This window comes from Manihot esculenta, chromosome 7, assembly GCF_001659605.2.
Source record: "Manihot esculenta cultivar AM560-2 chromosome 7, M.esculenta_v8, whole genome shotgun sequence".
NCBI classification, from domain to species: Eukaryota; Viridiplantae; Streptophyta; class Magnoliopsida; order Malpighiales; family Euphorbiaceae; genus Manihot; species Manihot esculenta.
The window spans coordinates 30,324,788-30,343,788 of NC_035167.2; the positions used below are offsets into that span (position 1 = coordinate 30,324,788).

Sequence of the window (19,001 nt, forward strand, 5' to 3'; positions counted from 1 at the left end):
TTTTAAAAAATATATTAAAATATCTTTGAAATATTTAAAATTTTATTAATTATTTTTTTTATTTTATCTATTAAATATTTTACTATTTAATTTCTAATCTACTAGAAAGTTCATTACAACAACTTTAAATTTTTCTATAATATTTCCTAACAAGTAAAATTAATAAAAAATCTATTTTTTAAATTTTAAAACTTTAAGAATATTTTAATATATTTTTTAAAATTAAAAAAATTAAATAATATTTTTTATTATATATTATAAGAATTAAATAATAAATTTTCTTTTTTCACTCATCTTCAATTTGAATATATTTCTTAATTTTAGTTATATTTTTAATTTGGTAAAACTCTTTCGAGCCTTAATAGGGTATTAGTAAAATTCTTATTCCATGTTAATAACTCCTCTCCTCTCTTCTAAAATAATTTTCTTTTTCTTATTTATATTTTGATTAATAAATGTATACTTATAAAAAATTATAAAATATTTTTTAGTAATTAAATTTAATTTTGTACTTCTGGTATCTATCTCTTTTTTATTTAAATTAAATATTAGAAATAAATAAAATAAATATTAAATATTAATTGAATGGTAAAAATTCATAAATTTTTTGAAATACTTTTGTAAATATTTTTATTTTTGATTATATTTTATTTAATAAACCACTACTATGAAAAGTAATTTAAAACATTTATATAAATACAAAAAAGAATGAAATAACTGTGGATAATTTCAAACGCTTTTCATTTATTATTCATCTATTTAAAATTTGTAATTTTTAAATCTGATGAATATTTTGATTCTCCAATTCACTTTAAGTTCGATTACAAACAATCTTAATTTATTTAAATTCATTAGTAGTTTAATTATAAGATGAACAATATAAGCTTGTTAATTTAATTTTTTATGTTTTAATTAATAATTTATATAAAATATATTTACTCTTAATAATTTATGATTTAAAGTTTAATAATTCTACAACAAAATTATTTATTTGAAATATAACGCATAAAATTAATAATTAGGAATATATATTTTATATTTAATTAAATATTTATATAAAGAGTTTCGAGTAATGAAGGAAAACCAGCAAAAGAACAGATCTTTGTCAGAAGGAAAACTTAGATCAATATGATCAAAATAAAAATGTGAGTTTCCTAAAGTCTAAACTACAAACAACAATTAGTTAGTCTTTCACAAGTCAGAAATGAAAGGAAAGAATAAAAGATTTTGCCTTTTTTTCTTTTTCTTTTTCTTTTTTTTTTTTAAAAAATAATGTTCATTCTTCTAATTCACCACTGTGATTTTCTTTTCCATTCAAGATTGGTGCAGAGGATGTTGGTGATCCTCTGCCATTTTTGGGTTTTGAAGGTTTAGCTTCACTGGGTTTTGATTTGTTAAAACCAAACCTTCTGCAAAAGATGCTCCAACTCCCCTTTGTCTTCACTATTTTCTCAATCTCCTCTTTCATGTTCAAGCATTCTTTCTCAAGCTCTGAAACTCGCTCCTTCATTTCATCAACAGCTATGGCACGGTCTTGCGTTGCTACAGCTTGACCGTGCACATCGTTTCGGGTGAGGACAAGATTTCTACTGGGATTCTGTGAACTTTCAAGGTTGTCTGAAACAAAGAACCAACCAGCAATGGAGGTTCGAAGTCGTAGTTGTTCGAAGAATAAAACTTGGACAATAACTCTAAGTGGTAGCCTTTCATTTTGTGCTGCATGTGTGCTTGCTTCCAATGAGAGCTTCTGGCAGTTCATGAGCCTGCAAAGTTGTTCTCTTTCTGAATCTGTCAGCCATGTATGAGCCTGAAGCAAAAAAGAAAGCAAGCATCAGAACCAAGCAATTAAAGAAGCATTTGAAGATTTTTTTTTCAATCTTACCTTGAGGTATATATCTATTGCACGGTATATTCCATCATCTAATGGCCTGGCGTAATCAGGGATAACAGCAGCAAGTGATTGAAATTTTATCAGCTTCAAGTTAACATCAGGTGCCACTTCTGCCAAATAATTATCAATTAGATTTGCCACCATTGTGGTTGGGGTTAGTGAATGTGAAACTCCCATCAACTGCCCTTCTTCTGCTATATAATTCGATGAAGGATCATCACGATCTACCAGCAAGAAATGATCAAGAATCCGCTGAACACAGTCAATATCATATAGTGTTTCCATTGAGTAACCCATGTTTGGTATCATTATATCTTCAAGAGCTGCTTGATCTAACTGAGCACCAATCCTTTTCTCTAAGTTCTCACGACATGATGGACTCGCTTGAAAAATCATGGCTGTTCGTAGAAGCCTGAGAAGAAATTTGCTGGGTGTGACACCTTTTTGATCTGGTAATAGTTCCACCAATTCTTCAAGGAGATTCCTTTGATCAGGATCAGCTGCAGTTGAAATAGTTGATCCAGGAGTAGCATGGTTTCCGCTCTCAACGCTTGATTGCCTACCCAACAAAGGAAGATGTCTCCTTGCATAATACATTAATGCTCCAACAATCTTCTCAGGTTTCATGCCATTTGAACCAACAGCCAGAAGTAGCCTTTTGAACAGAGGTAAGCTAAGGAATGAGACATCCTCATACCACCAATCCTCACCCACAGGTTGTGGCTTGGCCGAAGTACATATCCCATTCCAAAATACAGTACCTTCTGGGTTCTTTAAGTTGTTGGATCCTGACATTGGCCAACTGAATAAACTTGGATCTGCACAAGCTTTCATTGCTAGAGAATTGATGCATCTTGAAACAATATGAAGCTCTTCTGCATATGGTAGAACCTCTTCACAGGTTTCAAGAGCTTTAAGGGAGTCCCTCCAATTTCCAAAGATTTCATTCAGAAAAATTTCTGTTTGGGTGATGAGATTTCCTTCTCCATATCCTTCACTCATTTGAAGATATTCGGTGGCACATCTAAGACTGACTATATTCAGAGCAGAGAGTTCTATTTTTACCCCATAGCAGAATTTGGCCACCAGCAAGAAAGTTTTAGCTCCTCCAGGTATATCATGAAGTTGCAGGAAACACTTTCTTTCATCCTCACCACAACATTCTCCAATTAGATCTTCTAGCACTTTACTCCTGGAAAGCAACGGAAACTGGAAAAGGTGCAAGAACTATAAAACCTTATGCAACTCAATGGGCGAATCAGACAGTGGAAAATTAAATTGTAAACTGTAGTTAGCTAATTTAAGAACCAAGACGTGATGCATTCCAGGCCAGAAAACATCCATTTAAATGAAGAAAATGATCAAGGGGAATTTTAATCATCCCTCAACACATTTACAAACTGACAATTAGGTTCTGCTAATAAGTAGTGTTGCTCTTACACTTTAAATGTGATTCTTTTTAAACGGTTGATGAATGAATAGACTAACAACCTTGTAACAAGAATTTGCACCGTTTACTTAATTCCTAGACTGGGCACCGGATAAGCTCAGGGTGTTGTGCATGCATTTCAAGGGGTCAAAGCCTTCTCAATACAGTGTCTATGAAATGCAGACAGCACTTTTTGGTGTCAGTCAAGTAACAAGAGAAAGATGACATTTGGTTGTATCTTACACACCTTATGGAGATTAAATGACATATCCCCAACTTCCACAATAACATCACTTGGAAGCCCTGTTGAGCAAAGCCTGCACAAAAAGCATACTTTGAATTCATTTAAAGTGCAGTTGAGATCTTAGCTTAAAAGTTGTACACATTATTCAAAAGAAGGCACAGTAGTTCTCACTTGAGAGGAGTAGAGAACATAAGAATTATGAGGAATTTAGCATCCAGAAATTGCATACAACTTTACATTATTTAGAATAGGAAATCATATGTGTAAGGCAGCAGCAAGTAGAAGTAATTCAGTTGAAATCCGATCAGAACTCAACTTATACATGCATATAGATATTCATTTGAGAATATATATGCAAACGTTTTCTCTTTTTGTCCTTTCTGCAATTGTAGTGAATTTGCAGCAAATTCACATACCTTCATTTCTTAATTGCTTGTTTGAAATTAATCTCTGTAGCTAAAATGGGTGACTGCATACTATGACAAAGCCCTCTATATTGTTAAGATGGCAATCAAATACTTAAAAATCTAAACACCAAATCAATAATTAGTATTTCAATGTAGACTTCATTTAACATTCTGAAAGATAATTAGAAGAAGCAGTAGACTTGAAAAGCTAAATGCATTCCTCGGCACCACATAAACTTACTAGCTCATGAGACCTTTTCTCCATTGAATTGCACGTATTCTTTTGAACATCTAAAACTGTATATGTTTATTTATCTTGTTAAATTTACATGTTGGATTACTACAACTCTTTCAAGACTCAAATAGTTGTTCAAAGGCAGCTCTTCGTCATCTTAATGAGCTGAACCGTGAGTAGGCTTCCTGTTTAATCTTTGAGACAGTATTTATAAAAATTCACACTTCTGCATGCAATTGCACATATTTAATTCCCTGCTTCTCCCTCCCCTTCCTTGAACCGATCATTTAAAAGAAAAGAAGAACAAAGCGGCGAATCTAATTCCCGATTTTCATGTTTCAGCTCAGAATCTCTATGAAATAATTCACACATATAAAAGAAGCTGATGAAAAGGGCTAGCCCGCCTGATCTAGTGATCATTACATTAATAAAACAAACAAACACTATCTAAAGCTAGTGATCATTACAGAAATCATATCTTAATTCAAACGCAACACAAACACATTCGTTAAGCATCACAGGCCATGAACACACAAGCCAATGAGTGACAGTCTCAGAAAGCAATCCAACCCAGTAAAATATTAAAGAAGAAACGCAACGCTACAGAAAAAAAATCATCTCAAAAGTGAAAAATAAAACCAACCCATTAATTGATTTCCGACTTCATCAAACACCCACATTCTAAAACCAAAACTAAAATCAGTATCGATACAAAACAACGGAGGGGAAAATGACAGACCAGGTATTGCCATCGAGGTGAAACACTTCAGATTTTGATCCAAGCTTCATGCAGGCCATGTATTTGCTTAAACTACACGCTTAATTATCACTAAAAGGACTTCCTCAAAAGTAACAGAAAGAAAGTGAATGAATAGGAAAAGCAATGGCAATGGTGATTAGTGGCAATGATGATGAAAAAAGAGAAAGATTTCCTCTTTTTTCCTTCCCTTTTCTTTTCTTTCGAATGCAAATTCTGCAGGCTTTAGGATAAACAGAAAAGACGAGAAAAATGAAAATGAAAAAGAAAAAAAGAAAGAGAGTTCCGAGTCTATAGGGGAAAATCCAGGAGCAGAACCGGTCGCGGCTGTTACCTCACCTGTTACGAGCAAAAGCCAGCGTTTATATTTATTTATTTATTTACATTAGTAATGTAATCCTCTACAGTTGTATCTATCTTTGTTCGGCTGTTACTTGTTTTGTAGCATAGTAATTATAAAAGCCCAATAGACCATGTAAATACACATATATTTTTCGCCAAGGATAAAATAAGTTTATTTTATTTTTTTATTAAAAAAATCTTAAAACTTTACATTAAAAATCAGATAAATTCTAGCAAATTAAAATATTAATGGTTTAATAATAAAATATTATTTTTTATATTATTTTTAATTAACTTAATATTAAAATAATAAAGCTTTATGGAAAATATTTTTTTAATATTTTTTGGTGTTTAAAATATTTAAAAAATTTAATAAGAAATAATATTTTTCAAAAAAATAATTTAATATTTAAAAAAAATAACTCATTTTTTAAGCCTTTAGAACTTTATTAAAATTTCTATATATAAATTTATTAATTAAATTAAAATTAAAATTAAATAATAAAAAATAAATTATCTTATTAAAATATTTTTTAAAAAATATTTTTTATGAAAAATATTTTATAAATATAAGTTATTTTTCATAAATAAATGAAACTTAATATTATATTAGCTTAAATTTATTTAAAAAAATTAAAATTAAGTTTATTTGGCTTTATTAAAGTATATATATATTTAGGCTCTATTTATTTATAAAAAATATTTATAATAATTCTATGTAAAATGTTTTATTCGAAAAATATTTTTCATAGAAAATATTAATAATATCACATTTAAGGAAAGCGATTTTATCTTTTCAATAAAAGAATATTTTTTTAAAAAAATAATTTCATTTTTTTATTAATAAAATATTTTTTATTGATTAAATTTTTTTAAATACAATAAACGCTAAGAAATATAAAAATTATTTTTCTATGAATATCACATCCTAAGGATATTTGTAAATCTAATTTTTATAGTACTCGGTCAGATTAAATTCTATTAAAATCGATTTACAAAATTATGTAAAAGATAAATTCAGTTTATTTTAATAAGTTTAGTTTGATTTTTTTTTTTAATATGTAATTACTGTTTTATTATTATAGTCGTGTTGGCTGTTCAAATAACCATTTAATTTTTAGGTGAAATAAATATAGTTTAATATTTTAATTGATCTCTAAATTTTAATTTTAATATAATTAAATTTTATAAATTATTAAATTTTATAAATAGAGAAATAAATTTATTAATTATATTATGATTTAGAAATAAAAATAATAATTTTTATTAATATTTATTGTTTTAATTATGTAATTATACTTTCTTTTAAATATTTTTATAATAATAATAATAACAATAATGAAAGTTGGTTAACTTTCACGTCACTACTCGCAGGCGTTGGTGACAGTGATACGCTATAACACAAGGACTGTCATCGGGAGTCCACTACACTGCACCACACGGCCATGGGAGCTCTGCAAGGAGCTCCACTGGCCCTTGCTCTCTCCATTTTTGCATTTCTCTCACTTCTCACCACGTCCTTCTCCTCTCAACAGATCCAAATCCTCAACGCCGAGCGCAGAGTAAGATCATGTCCTTCGCTTCTATCAATATATGCTTCTTAGTTTTTGCAATGTATGTGTTCCGGTCGTTTGGGTTTCCAATACTTGGCTTCTTTTGGCATTTGTTATTTCTTGTTTCTACACTACGTTTACTGAATTTTGTAATTTAGGGCTATAGTCTGCTTTTTGGGGATAATAATACTTGCATTTTGATTCACTCTTGTGATTAAATCCGATATTTAGCTTTTATGTGTGATTGCTTTAGATTTTTAAGCTATTTGTGGGAAATTTATCCTTTTAGATTTTGGAGTTTTATGCCCTTGTACAACTCTTTGGTTCAGACTTTGTTACTTGAACTGATATTTCTTCCTCTGTTGATAATGGATGCAGATTGACCTGACTTCACATATTGTTAAGGTCTTCTTGACTTTGAAGGTATGTAAGTTGTACCACTTCTATTAACATGGTAGCTTTGCAATTTGTTTATTTTATTAGTTTAATGTCTATTGAATGAAATGTACTGATGATTTAATATAATTGTTAGGATGGTAGGCTAAGAAACTGTACTCAGCTAGTGAAACACACAACGGACACCTATATATATTCCACCATTCCACCACTAGTCTTCTAAATTCACATTTAGCATTTATCTTTGGCGGGTTATTATGTTTAAATTCCTTTTAGATGGTCAAAGGCCTCATGTTTAAGTTGTACAGATGCCAAATTTGGACCAGCTCGGCCAGTTCAATCAGAAACAAAAGGAACCAGTCTGGCTCAAACACCTCTTTTGAAGCCTAGCTTATAAGTTAATCAAACTAGCTTGTAAGCTTTAATTTTAAGTTGAACCTATTTGTGTGGAAGACTTTGAGTGCTTATATGTTGGGGGGAAAATGATAGGGGGAGAAGGTTTCATGTTGGCTTTTACAAGCACTATGTTTTAAGCTAGTTTAAATAAGTAGTATATTGCCTTCATTTAGTTTTAAAATTTTACCATATACTTCATTTTTTCTTATTCACGTTTTTCACTGTTGGAATTTAAAAAAAAAAAAAAATCTGCCTATCATCTTCAAGATTTTATTCCTCCTTTAGGGATAATAAAATACTTTTTTCCTTATAATTTTTTCATAAAATATTTGCTTAGGGTGAATTGTTAATAGGTCCCCTTTTTTGTTAAAATTAACTACTTATTCCCTATTTCTTAATCACTCAAATACTGTGTTCATGTGTTTTGTAAGATCAAACTTGTTTATCCTTCTTCTTTTGAGAAGAGCTAGAAACGCCCTGAGCATCCCTAAAGGAGACTCTCTTACTCTCTTTTCTATAGCAATCAACTTGTTTTACTTTTGAATAATATACTGTTTAGTTTCACTAATTTTAACTACATATATATTATATTGTCCCCATAATTTTAACTTTCTATAATTTTTAGTCCCTATAATCAAGTTTAAAACAGGTTGTTTGGTGTTTTATTAGACAAAAGGACTAAAAAGTTCGATTTTATAAAATACAGGGATGTTTTAATTGAGTGATTAAGAAATAGGGACCAAGTAGTTAACTTGAAATAGATATCATACTTTAAAAATATATTTTAATTAAAATAATAGTTTAAGTAGAGCTGACTTAGTATAGTATTTACGTTATCAGTATATCAAACAATGTTCATTCTCTTCTCCTCTTGCATTTGCTTCCTAATCTGATAATCCTTTTTTCTTGTAAGGCTCACTTAGCTAATGGATCATGGATCCTTGATGGTTTCTCTGACCATATCTCTAGTAATAAAAATCTCTTCTCTACTCTTATACCTTCTCCTAATATGTCTACTTTCATACTAGCTAAAAATTGCAATTAATGGAGTTGGGAAACACTCCCTCTTTCCTCTTTTCTTTAACTGCAGTGTTGTTTGCTTGAGAATGTTCATATAATTTGATCTCCATAAGCAAATTAACTAGACAACTTGATTGCTCTATCACCTTTTTAGCTGATTCTGTTGTCGTGTAGAACCAAAGTACATGGAAATTGATTGGCATAGAACATGAGTGATAAGGATTGTATAATCTTTTTGGACTAGAAACACTAGTTGCATTTGCTTCCAATGCTTCTCTTAAACTTCTTTATAATTGTTTGGGTCATCCATGATCCAACTCTTTCCTAACTTCAAAAACTAGTTCCATAATTTTCCAATTTATTTTCCTTAAACTATGAGTCATGTCAACTCGGAAAGCAAACTTGTTCCTTTTTTAGCAAAAGAATTCATAATTGTAATGCATGCATGTTTTATATTGTTCATTCAGAAATTTGGTCCTACTAACGTCAATTTATTTAGGGTTTTACTACTTTGTTACTTTTATTGATTAATATTCTCTCTACATATAGTTATTTTTTTTAATGAAAAACCATTTGGAGTTGGTCTATCTTTCAAAAATTTTATTCAGAGATACGTACTCAATTTGGTGTTTCCATTGAAGTGTTACATAGCAATAATGCACATGAATATTTTTTTCTTCATTTTTCAAACGTACATGTCTTCTCATGGAAGTTTTCATCAATCTTCTTGTGCCCTTACTCAACAAAATGGAGTAGTTGTGCCTAATAATAGGCATCTTAGAGAAATAATCCATGCTTTATTCATACACCATCAGCCATTTTTAGATTTAGGGGGGGGGGAGTTTTTATGAAATTAGGTTTGTGGGGAAAATATTCTTGAAAATCAGGATAAATAGGGTCAATAGTCATAGTGTTGAATCGTCATGTTCGACACTATGACTATAATAATTATATATTCTAAACCATGTTTTCATTTTATCCTCAAAATAACAATAATAAAATTTAAAATTAATAATTCTAATAAACTGAGGGTGGGGGTTAAGCCATGTAGAGAACCAATCTCTACATGGACGAGATGACGCATCAAAGATTCCTGCGTGGAATTGGTACAATGCCATGTTCCACAATGTAAGTGTCGAACGTGGCACATCAATACTTATTTGATAGTCATAGTGTTAAACATGATGATTCAATACTATGACTGGTCGAACTTACAACACATGCAGTAATGCAATGTGGAAGTCGACTATGTTTGATACTGTAAGTGTTGAACATTACTACTATGAAATCATTGATTGATCCAACAATTGATGACTCAATCATTATGTAATTCAAAAGTCAATTATTTTGTGCAACCCGCATACAAAGTGCCATGTTCCACACTTATAGTGTCGAATATAGAACATTTGCGTCTAGGCCCACCATGTTCAATAGTATGACTGCTGGACAAGGTGAAAAATGCTCTGAATGAGAAAATGTTTTCCCCCCTTCCCTAGTTTCAACTTTTTTCTCCCTCCCAACCCGTATTGAAAAAGGCTTCCTTCTTTTGTCTTGCAAAATCAGAGTTCCATTCCTTTTTATTTCCAAATCAACCTCCTTATCCATTTTTTCCTTGTTTGTTTGTTGCATATGTTTTATTCATGATCTTAACTTCGGAAAAGACAAACTCCAACAAAGTAATATTAAATGTGACTTCCTAGGATACTCTCATCTTCAAAAAGGATGCAAATATTATTACTTGACCACAAACAAGCATTTGTTCTTGGTAGATGTAACCTTTTGTGAAGATTCACCATACTTCTCGGTCCAAATACCATCAATCAAAACACTATGGCTTTACCAATTCCTGTTGTTCTTGCTCCATAAGTCACCCCCCTCATCTTCAGGTCTATAGACAACTACTTGCCCCACTTTTGCTAACCCCAATGATATTTCTCATGATGATATAGCTACCCAATAACATCTAAGTGACTTATCTCCAATATTGCCACCATTACCTATATCACTCAAGCAAAAACATCTATTCCTTCCATTACTCTTGGAAAAGGTAGTTGTTCTTCTCTTAACCTTTTACCCTATTTATTATTTTAATGAGTTATAATCATTCTCTTCTTGCTATTATGCTTTTGTTATGAAACCTTCTCCATAGGTGAACCAAGAGAAAAGGGGATCAGAAACATTAAGGGTATATTCTAGAAGAAAGGTGAAATTGGTGAATTATGATGAGGTGGCAGCAAGTTCTGACTTGTTAGTTACTGAGGGAATATTTGGTGGGGATATAGAAGAGCCAGCGGAAACGCATGCAGGAAAAAATATACGATATAAGCAGGAGGTTAATTTCTTCTTGGTGTGCAAAAATTTTGTTGTTAGTAATCGACTTTCAGTTGGGCCAAGGTCTTCCTTTCCTTAGAGTTTATTTCATTAGTGTGATAGCAGTGAGCTCTTGTAAAGAATGTTGTATCTCCTTTACTCTTTTTGAGACATTTAATACTATTGCAGCAATTGGTCTTTCTATTGTGTCTCTTCCTAAATCTTCTCTTGCAAATTCTTAACTCTATCAAAGTGTTCCGAACCTGCCGCTCACCTTCATTTAGCTGGGCCATTTTTTCCAATTGGAGTTGCCTCTGTACTCCGTTGGCGAGATCTCTCAACTAAAAACAATGAAGTTCCGGGCATTCCTTCATGATACTCCCCTCGTCGTGATGGTGAATAGTGGGGCAAGCCACAATTTTATTGCCACACACCCGGTTTCAGCTCTCAATTTATCCGTTCACGATACTCCCCCATTTTGGTTTTGTTTGGGAAATGGTTAGAAAACCACTTCTCAGGGTATGTGTTCTAATGTCCCACTACAGTTGCCTTCTCTCACAGTTACTACTAATTATTACATTTTTCCTCTGGGTGGTGTTGATGTAATACTTGGTATTGCTTGGTTGGAGATTCTAGGAGATGTACAGGCTAATTGCGCAAAAATGTCTGAAATTTACTCATGACGACAAACCAATGACTCTTTCCGGTGATCTTTCATGTTGCAGTGTGATTTCTTCAAGGTTCTTGAGATAGTTATTGTGATGTAGCTATTTGCTTCCTTAAATATATCAACGGAGCATCAAACAAGTACTATTGTATGAAGATAGTGAGCATACTTTGATTGTTGGATATTTTGATGTAGATTGGGCAAGTTCTTAATAAGATAGACTATCTACTTTAAGGTAGTATGTTCTAATTGGTGGGAATTTAATATCTTGGAAAAGTAAAAAAGCATGATGTAGTGGCTAGGTCAAGTGGAGAAGCAGAATGCTGAGCTATGGCATTAGCCAATTGTGAACTTATCTAGTTAAAACAACTCTTCAAGAGTTGAGACGCCTCGACTTTTAACATATGGGAATGATTTGTGATAATCAAGGAAAAATGCACATCACTTTTAATCCATTTTTTCATGGAAGGACAAAACACAGAGGTAGATTGTTATTTCATTAGGTAGAAGATTGCTTCAGGATGTATTGCCGCTAGTTTTGTCAATTTAAATGGTCAATTACAGACATCCTTACTAAATCCCGTAGAGGTGCTTAGATTGATTACATTTGTAACAAGCTAGGCTAAATCCCTTAGAGGTGCTTAGATTGATTGCATTTGTAACAAGCTAGGCGCATATAGACTATTGCTCCAGCTTAAGGTTAGAATATTGCATGCCTCAGTACTGTGATTTTGTAAATTATGGGATAGATTATAGGGATTAATTATAGGAATTGTATTTATTGTATTTCCTAATTGATTCACTTCTAAAGCTATAATATAAACCCCACTATTTGAAGAAATAATCAAGCATTTTCTTTCGCAAAACTCTACTATTCTTTTCTAATACTATTTGATTATTTTTTAAAAGAAAATTATATATTAAAATTTGCAAATTATTTTAGTAATTTTCTTTAAAATGTATAAAGTTACTAATTTTGGTATTATATGATATATTTGGGTCAGACCTAACTTACCCAAAAGCTAGCTCAAGGGGAGGAGTGCCTATGGCCCATATAAGGGACACATTACCTTTTCCACAACCTATGTGGGATTCAATACACCCCCACGCCCAGAATTTTACTGGTGCGTGACATATTCATGGGAGGTCCAACATCGGATGGGGAGGCTATGATACCATGTTAAATTTGGAACAGATCTAACTCACCCCAAAAGCTAGTTCAAGGGGGAGGAGTGTCTATGGCCCATATAAGGGGCACATTACCCCTTTCCCAACAATATTTAATATAATTGAATAGTACATGAATAAGTATTGTACTTACTGAACCCCAATTGAACTTTAAACCATTTATCCTTTGTCTTCACCAGTTTAAGACTGAACTGGGTTTGATAATTTTGGTAATTTCAGATATCTTTTAATTTAATTTAATTTAATTTTGTTCATGAATATGGGTCTTTTCAGGTTGAGAATGCTGGAGCAGCTCCTGCCTCTGAAGTCCTTCTCGCTTTCCCACCTACTCAAGTTGATCATCTAGCAGTTGTCAAAGCACAGGCAGCCACAGGAAAGCGGAAGAAGCGAATATACATGCTTCTTGATGTAAAGCCAACAGAGCTACCTGATGCACCAAATGGAGCTAAATATTTTATCATATCTTTGCTCAGTCCATTGAATTCAGGTGAAACTGCAACACTGGAAGTGCTCTATCTGTTAACACACTCTTTGGAACCTTTTCCAGCTGAGATAAGCCAATCAGATCTGCAGCTGGTATATTACCATGATAGTGCTATAATATTGTCACCGTACCATATTAAGCAGCAAACAACTTTTATCAAAACACCAACTGCGAAAGTGGAATCATTCACGAGAGTGGGACCAACTAACCATGTCAGTAAAGAATTAAAGTATGGGCCATATGAAGATCGCCCGCCATATTCATTTTCTCCAATAATTGTTCATTTTGAGAATAACAATCCATTTGCTGTTGTTGAGGAGCTTGTACGTGAAGTGGAAATATCTCACTGGGGCAACCTTCAGATAACAGAACAGTATAAGTTGGTTCATGCTGGTGCTCGACACAAAGGCGTGTTTTCAAGGTAGGATTTCTTCTGCTTTCTTGTCGTATTTGTATATATTTTTTTAATTTTTAAATTTTTCTATACTTTAGTTGTATACCTCATTTTTCCCCTGTGACCTTTTTTTTCCCTCATTTCCTATATTGCATTGGAACTTAGACCGGAACGCATGGTAGAATCTATCATACTGCTTCTTAACATGTTAAACAAGTAATAATGATTCAATTGAACTAAGGCTCAGTACCAAATTAGTTGAGAATTCACTATATTTATCTTATTCTCCATTCTACTTGTTTTGGGCCAAAATTTTGTTAGATTGAATGATTTATTATCCTTCTATCCACATCATTTTTTTGTTTACTCATCTTATTTGCTTCTGGTGCTTGAATACAGGACTATTATTTATTAGTGCATATATAGGTCTACATGTAATTTGGTCAAACCATTTTAGTAATCTTCCTACTCATCTTTGGTGGCTGCCACTTTCACTTCTTTTCATATGTAGGCATTTTTTTCCCATTCTTTGCATACATTTTCACATCCATAATATCTTGAGATAATAAACATTTGCTAATGTTTTTCTTAAATCATCAACCTAAAATCTAGCTCCGCAAATATTTTCATATTCGTTAAGGAAGTTTGATGAATGAAATGTGAGAAATCCTTCTCTGCATGTGCTTGTGTTCATGAACTTATATTTAAGTTTTCTTTCTTAAATATAGTTATTGTATAGTGACATACCCTTTCAGTGGGAAACAAACTTCTAACTATACATAACATAAAATTTTGTGCTTCTTTTTTAAGTACATAGCTTTTTTTTTTCTGCAACTGGTTCATTCAATTAGCATTTATGAAACTTCCTTTTGGCAGGGTTGATTATCAAAATAGGCCATCTTTTAACGGTGTATCTTCATTCAAACACCTTCTAGCAATACTACCACCCAGGACGCATTCTGTCTATTATCGAGATGAAATAGGAAACATTTCATCATCTCATTTTCGTACAGATAACCGAAAGGTATTGATTCTCTTCCTCCCTACTCCCATTTCCTGTTGGCATTGCCTGGGATGCATTTTGTCAATTACCAAGATGAAATAGGTAACACCTGACGTTTATCTACATATACAATCAAGAGGTGTTAAGATTCTTTTTATCTCATCCCCTTTCCTTACCTTGTGTCCTTCTTGGTTTTCCTTGGTTTCCTCCTCTTCTTCCAGCAATCCAAGTTGGAAATTAAAATTTGCCTGCATTTTCAAATTGTATGTTCACATCCTAAAGGAACTGTGTTGTATTTTAATTGGAGAGGTAGAATTACTGCAAATGGGAAATACAATATTCACTATTTATGAGATGTGGTTTTGATCTTCAAATTTGTTGAATCAATGCTTTTCTAAACAGTCGGAACTTGAAATTGAACCACGGTATCCTTTATTTGGAGGTTGGAAAGCTACTTTTGTCATTGGGTATGGGCTACCATTGCAAGATTTCCTTTTTGAGTCTTCAGATGGCAAACGTTACCTCAACTTCAGCTTTGGCTGTCCTCTTGCAGAGACTGTTGTGGACAAGTTAACTGTCAAAGTGGGTTTATTTCTATACCTCTACATTCATATTGCTATATATATATGGCTCAGAAGTTTCAATGTATCTTTTTCCAAAGTAAACTTTCTAATTCAAAAGCAATCCTACTTCAGGTTGTGCTGCCAGAGGGATCCAAAGAGCCCTCTGCTGTGGTTCCTTTTCCAGTAGAGCAACATGTGGAGGTAAATTGTCCTTAAATAACAATTTATCTGCTCATGGGACAATGTATTTGATACTTATTTCTTGCATGTCTACTAACTAGCAACTTAGGCTATTATTCTGGTTAGCACATATGTAGGTGGCTACATTGTTCATTTCTATATAAGCAATAACAATAAAACTATCATGATTGGCAACATGAATATTTGAACGTTACAGGCAGCGTGTGAGGTAAAGCCAGAGTACTTCTCATATGCATCTATAGCCTTGCATTTTTGCTCTTGTGAACTGATTATTTTAAATTGGACTGTGCAGACCAAATATTCATACCTTGATGTTGTTGGGAGAACTGTGCTGGTTCTGGAAAAGAAAAATGTAGTTCCTGAGCACAACTCTCCTTTCCAGGTGGATTTTCAATCCCCTTGTACATGTATTTTGTTTGCTGGTATCGCCATATCTAAGTTATGTGTTCAAATTATGCTAGACGTTTGTTTGTGAGGGTTTCAGTTAGCCATTAAAACAGAGATCAAAATGTTTTCCTTGGCAACAAGATTTAGGTGGCAGACTTTTATGGAACCTTCTTATTTCATTTATAATGCCTATTTTAATGCATGAAAAATAAAAATTGCTGTTGGTAATGCCCCATGCTATCAGCACCAAGTCACCTACTTCAATGTTGTAGTAGCTTATATACATGTTGAATCTGCTATATAGACGGTACATGATGTCATATACCTAAATGTGATCAAGTATGTTGTTTAGAGTTTTTAAGATGCACAAGTTATGGTATATGGTAATTTTATTTTCCATCTTTTAGGCTTCATTTGAAAATTCATTTTGCAAGAAAAAATTTCAAATGAATTCTTATAGATCATGCATGATTTCAATTTTGTTTAAAATGATTTTTTTTAAAGTTAAAGTTAAAAAGAATTTAATGCTTTCATTTCAAATAAGAGAATTGATCATAAAGAAATTAATTGAAAGCCGTGCAAAGTGCTGTTTCGTAATTTTAATTTGTGGCTTATAGTGCTTCCCTCTCTCTCTTCTTCTTCTTCTTTCTTTTTTTTTTCTTTTTCCTTTTGGGTGATAGTACATTGGGGGTTGGGGAGAGTGGGGGAGGGGGGAGGGGGGAGGGGGGATGGGTGTCTCATCTGGGCATGTGCAAACAATAAAGGGTAACTTCCCCCTTCCCTGACCCTAAAGCCAACTCTTTCAACATCCACCAATATTTGATGAATAGTAAGACCTGAACTCTGGCCCCACTCCATTAAAAGGTATGGTGAGATTGCCTGATTTGGCATGTTGTGATTAATTCATTTAGCCTCCGTTTGGTATGATTCATTTTGCAAGAAAAGAATTCATTTTTTTTTTTTTGTAAAATTATATAAGAATTCAATTTCTTTTAAAATGAAAAATTTTCAAGTTAAAAAGAATTGAATTCTTACATTCCAAACAAGAGAATTGTTAAAAAAAGAAATCGATTGAATTGAATTCCTGCTAAATCCGAAATCCTTAATTCCAAATGGAGGGTTAAAAGTTATGGAGGCAAAGGCCCAAAAACCATGAAAATTGTTCAGTCTGTTTCTTTGTAGGCCTACATTTTGGGCATGGTCATGCTTGCAAAAGAAAATTAGCAAAATGATTGATTTGTTCTGAAATGAAAGATAAATCCTCCAATCTATCCTACTTATATTCTCTAATTTTATATTACAATTAGTGCTACCTTCTTTTTACCTGCTAACGCTAATGAAAATCTGATTCGACTTTTGCAGGTGTATTACAGTTTCAACCAAATGGTCGTGCTAGCAGAACCATTGATGTTGGTATCTGCATTTTTCTTCTTGTTTGTGGCCTGTGTAGCTTATTTGCACATTGACCTTTCCATACACAAGTGATAGAAAAAGAAAAAGAAACACATATAGGTATGATTTATAGCAATGCATTAGATTTATGAGTTGACACAGAGTTAATCTCTGTAATCAAGAGCTCAACATGCTGTGAGTTGTTTAACGTGGTTAGCAATTAGAATGAAATGTCAGAATCCAAGCTATTTTGACTGAAATTGCATACTTCATTTTCATTATTTAAAATTGTAGTATGCTAGAACTTTCTTCCCAAAAAAAAAAAAGGAAAAAGAAAAACCTCTGCCATCCAGAATGTACCATAAAACAGATTTGAAACTTATGAAATTTATTGGACACACAGGCGTTGGTGATTTGGAAGGAAACATTAAAGATGGTAGAAATATATCAACATCAAGTAGCTCTACGTTGGCAATGAGGTATCGCTGTGGTGGCAAAAAAATAGTTTTTCAGACTAATAGGTCTCACATTTATTTTCAGTTTTTTTTTTAAAAAAAAATTAAATTTTATTTCCACTGTCTTCTATTTATTACTCGTACTTATTCTTCATTTATTAATTATATTTACAAATAAAGGTAATATCAGGTGTTTCAGAAAAATTACCAAACACTTAGTTTAAGTTTTGTACGTTACATCCAATAATTAAATCAAATACCACGTAATAGCGATTAACAGTTTTAATAATGGATAATCAATAGTAATTAATTAAATATTGTAAAAAGTAATTTTTCATAATTTATTTTTAAAACACTAAATATTACTTTAAAATTATTTACAAATAAAATCTATATCTAAAATAAATGTTTTGTACTAATTAACTTTATATTATTGTGATAAAATTTAAAATTAATAATATTATATTTTTATTTAAATAAAATTATTGATTTTTAAATTTAATCATATGTAATACAATTCTATTATTAAAATACCAAATTATTATAATTATATCTAATAAAAATTGGTTAAAAATTATCATGAAGATATATTATTTTAAAAGATGTGACTAATTTTTTATTGTTAATTATTTTATTTATAGTTATTTTATTATAAAAAAGATTATTATTTGTAAAGTTTTGCTTTTATTAAAAAATTATTATTACTTATTTAATTTGATATTTACGTTAGTAGTATTTGAATTTTAATCTTTAAAGTAATAGAACAATAATATTAGAAAAAAAAACTTACATGGATTTAGTTTATTAAATAAAATTTTAATTGTTATAAATAAATAATTCGCGATTAAAAATTTTATGATGTAATAATTTACGTCACTAAATGATTGAGCGAAATATAATACCAAAGTTTATCGTTGCTAATTTTATTCTTAGACATAAATATAAATATGCATCACTAAAAATATTATTTTTTTATATATTTTTAAGTGCAAATTTTTTATTTTTTAAATTTTATTTTAGATTATTATAAATTTTAATTTAATAGAATTAAATATTAAAATAAATCCCCAACAATTTTAGATAAATATTAATGTATGTTTTTAACAGTTTTATTTTAAATAGAAAATCAATATAATTTTCCAATTAAATTAAAAATATATATATATATATATAAATAAAAAAATTGTAATTATTATATATAAGTAGGGATATTTTTCGTAATAGCAGTATTTTCCTCCCACCGACTTTTTTTTATATATATTATAATTGAAAAATCATAGATATAGC

At 31.3% G+C, this 19,001-nt stretch overlaps 2 protein-coding genes across 6 annotated transcripts; one reads left to right on the forward strand and one right to left on the reverse strand.

Moving 5' to 3' along the window:
- Positions 1 to 1,087: 1,087 nt before the first annotated feature.
- Positions 1,088 to 5,309, reverse strand: LOC110618883 (BTB/POZ domain-containing protein At5g03250). Of its 4 annotated transcripts, none has more exons than XM_043958059.1 (4): positions 4,850 to 5,309; positions 3,568 to 3,637; positions 1,883 to 3,083; positions 1,088 to 1,807 (listed from the first exon to the last, which is right to left on the reverse strand). In XM_043958059.1, the coding sequence occupies exons 1-4, from the start codon at positions 4,956 to 4,958 to the stop codon at positions 1,277 to 1,279; spliced, it is 1,911 nt and encodes a 636-aa protein (XP_043813994.1). In that variant the 5' UTR covers positions 4,959 to 5,309; the 3' UTR covers positions 1,088 to 1,276. The 4 variants fall into 4 exon arrangements, with proteins under 4 accessions (XP_043813994.1, XP_043813995.1, XP_021617847.1 ...); XM_043958060.1 differs by having other exon boundaries at positions 4,946 to 5,308; XM_021762155.2 differs by having other exon boundaries at positions 1,089 to 1,807; positions 1,883 to 3,100; positions 4,946 to 5,308.
- Positions 5,310 to 6,668: 1,359 nt separating this feature from the next.
- LOC110618563 (dolichyl-diphosphooligosaccharide--protein glycosyltransferase subunit 1B) lies at positions 6,669 to 17,929 on the forward strand. Of its 2 annotated transcripts, XM_021761717.2 has the most exons (9): positions 6,669 to 6,867; positions 7,237 to 7,281; positions 13,109 to 13,740; positions 14,590 to 14,737; positions 15,119 to 15,298; positions 15,412 to 15,480; positions 15,773 to 15,862; positions 17,230 to 17,379; positions 17,663 to 17,929. In XM_021761717.2, exons 1-8 carry the CDS (start codon positions 6,751 to 6,753, stop codon positions 17,350 to 17,352), a joined length of 1,404 nt encoding a protein of 467 aa, XP_021617409.1. In that variant the 5' UTR covers positions 6,669 to 6,750; the 3' UTR covers positions 17,353 to 17,379; positions 17,663 to 17,929. The 2 variants fall into 2 exon arrangements, with proteins under 2 accessions (XP_021617409.1, XP_021617408.1); XM_021761716.2 differs by lacking the exon at positions 17,663 to 17,929 and having other exon boundaries at positions 17,230 to 17,519.
- The last annotated feature ends 1,072 nt before the right edge of the window (positions 17,930 to 19,001 follow it).

Bases quoted from the DNA above. Each gene is read 5' to 3' on its own strand.
- LOC110618883 (XM_043958059.1), bottom strand. From the start codon at position 4,958: ATGGCAATACCTGGTCTGTCATTTTCCCCTCCGTTGTTTTGTATCGAT. The intron at 3,084-3,567 runs GTGTGTAAGATA...GTTGCTTTCCAG, and splicing joins TGTCATTTAATCTCCATAAG to GAGTAAAGTGCTAGAAGATC. The intron at 1,808-1,882 runs GTAAGATTGAAA...TTTTTGCTTCAG, and splicing joins CAATAGATATATACCTCAAG to GCTCATACATGGCTGACAGA.
- LOC110618563 (XM_021761717.2), top strand. From the start codon at position 6,751: ATGGGAGCTCTGCAAGGAGCTCCACTGGCCCTTGCTCTCTCCATTTTT. The intron at 14,738-15,118 runs GTATTGATTCTC...TTTTCTAAACAG, and splicing joins TTCGTACAGATAACCGAAAG to TCGGAACTTGAAATTGAACC. The intron at 15,299-15,411 runs GTGGGTTTATTT...ATCCTACTTCAG, and splicing joins TGGACAAGTTAACTGTCAAA to GTTGTGCTGCCAGAGGGATC.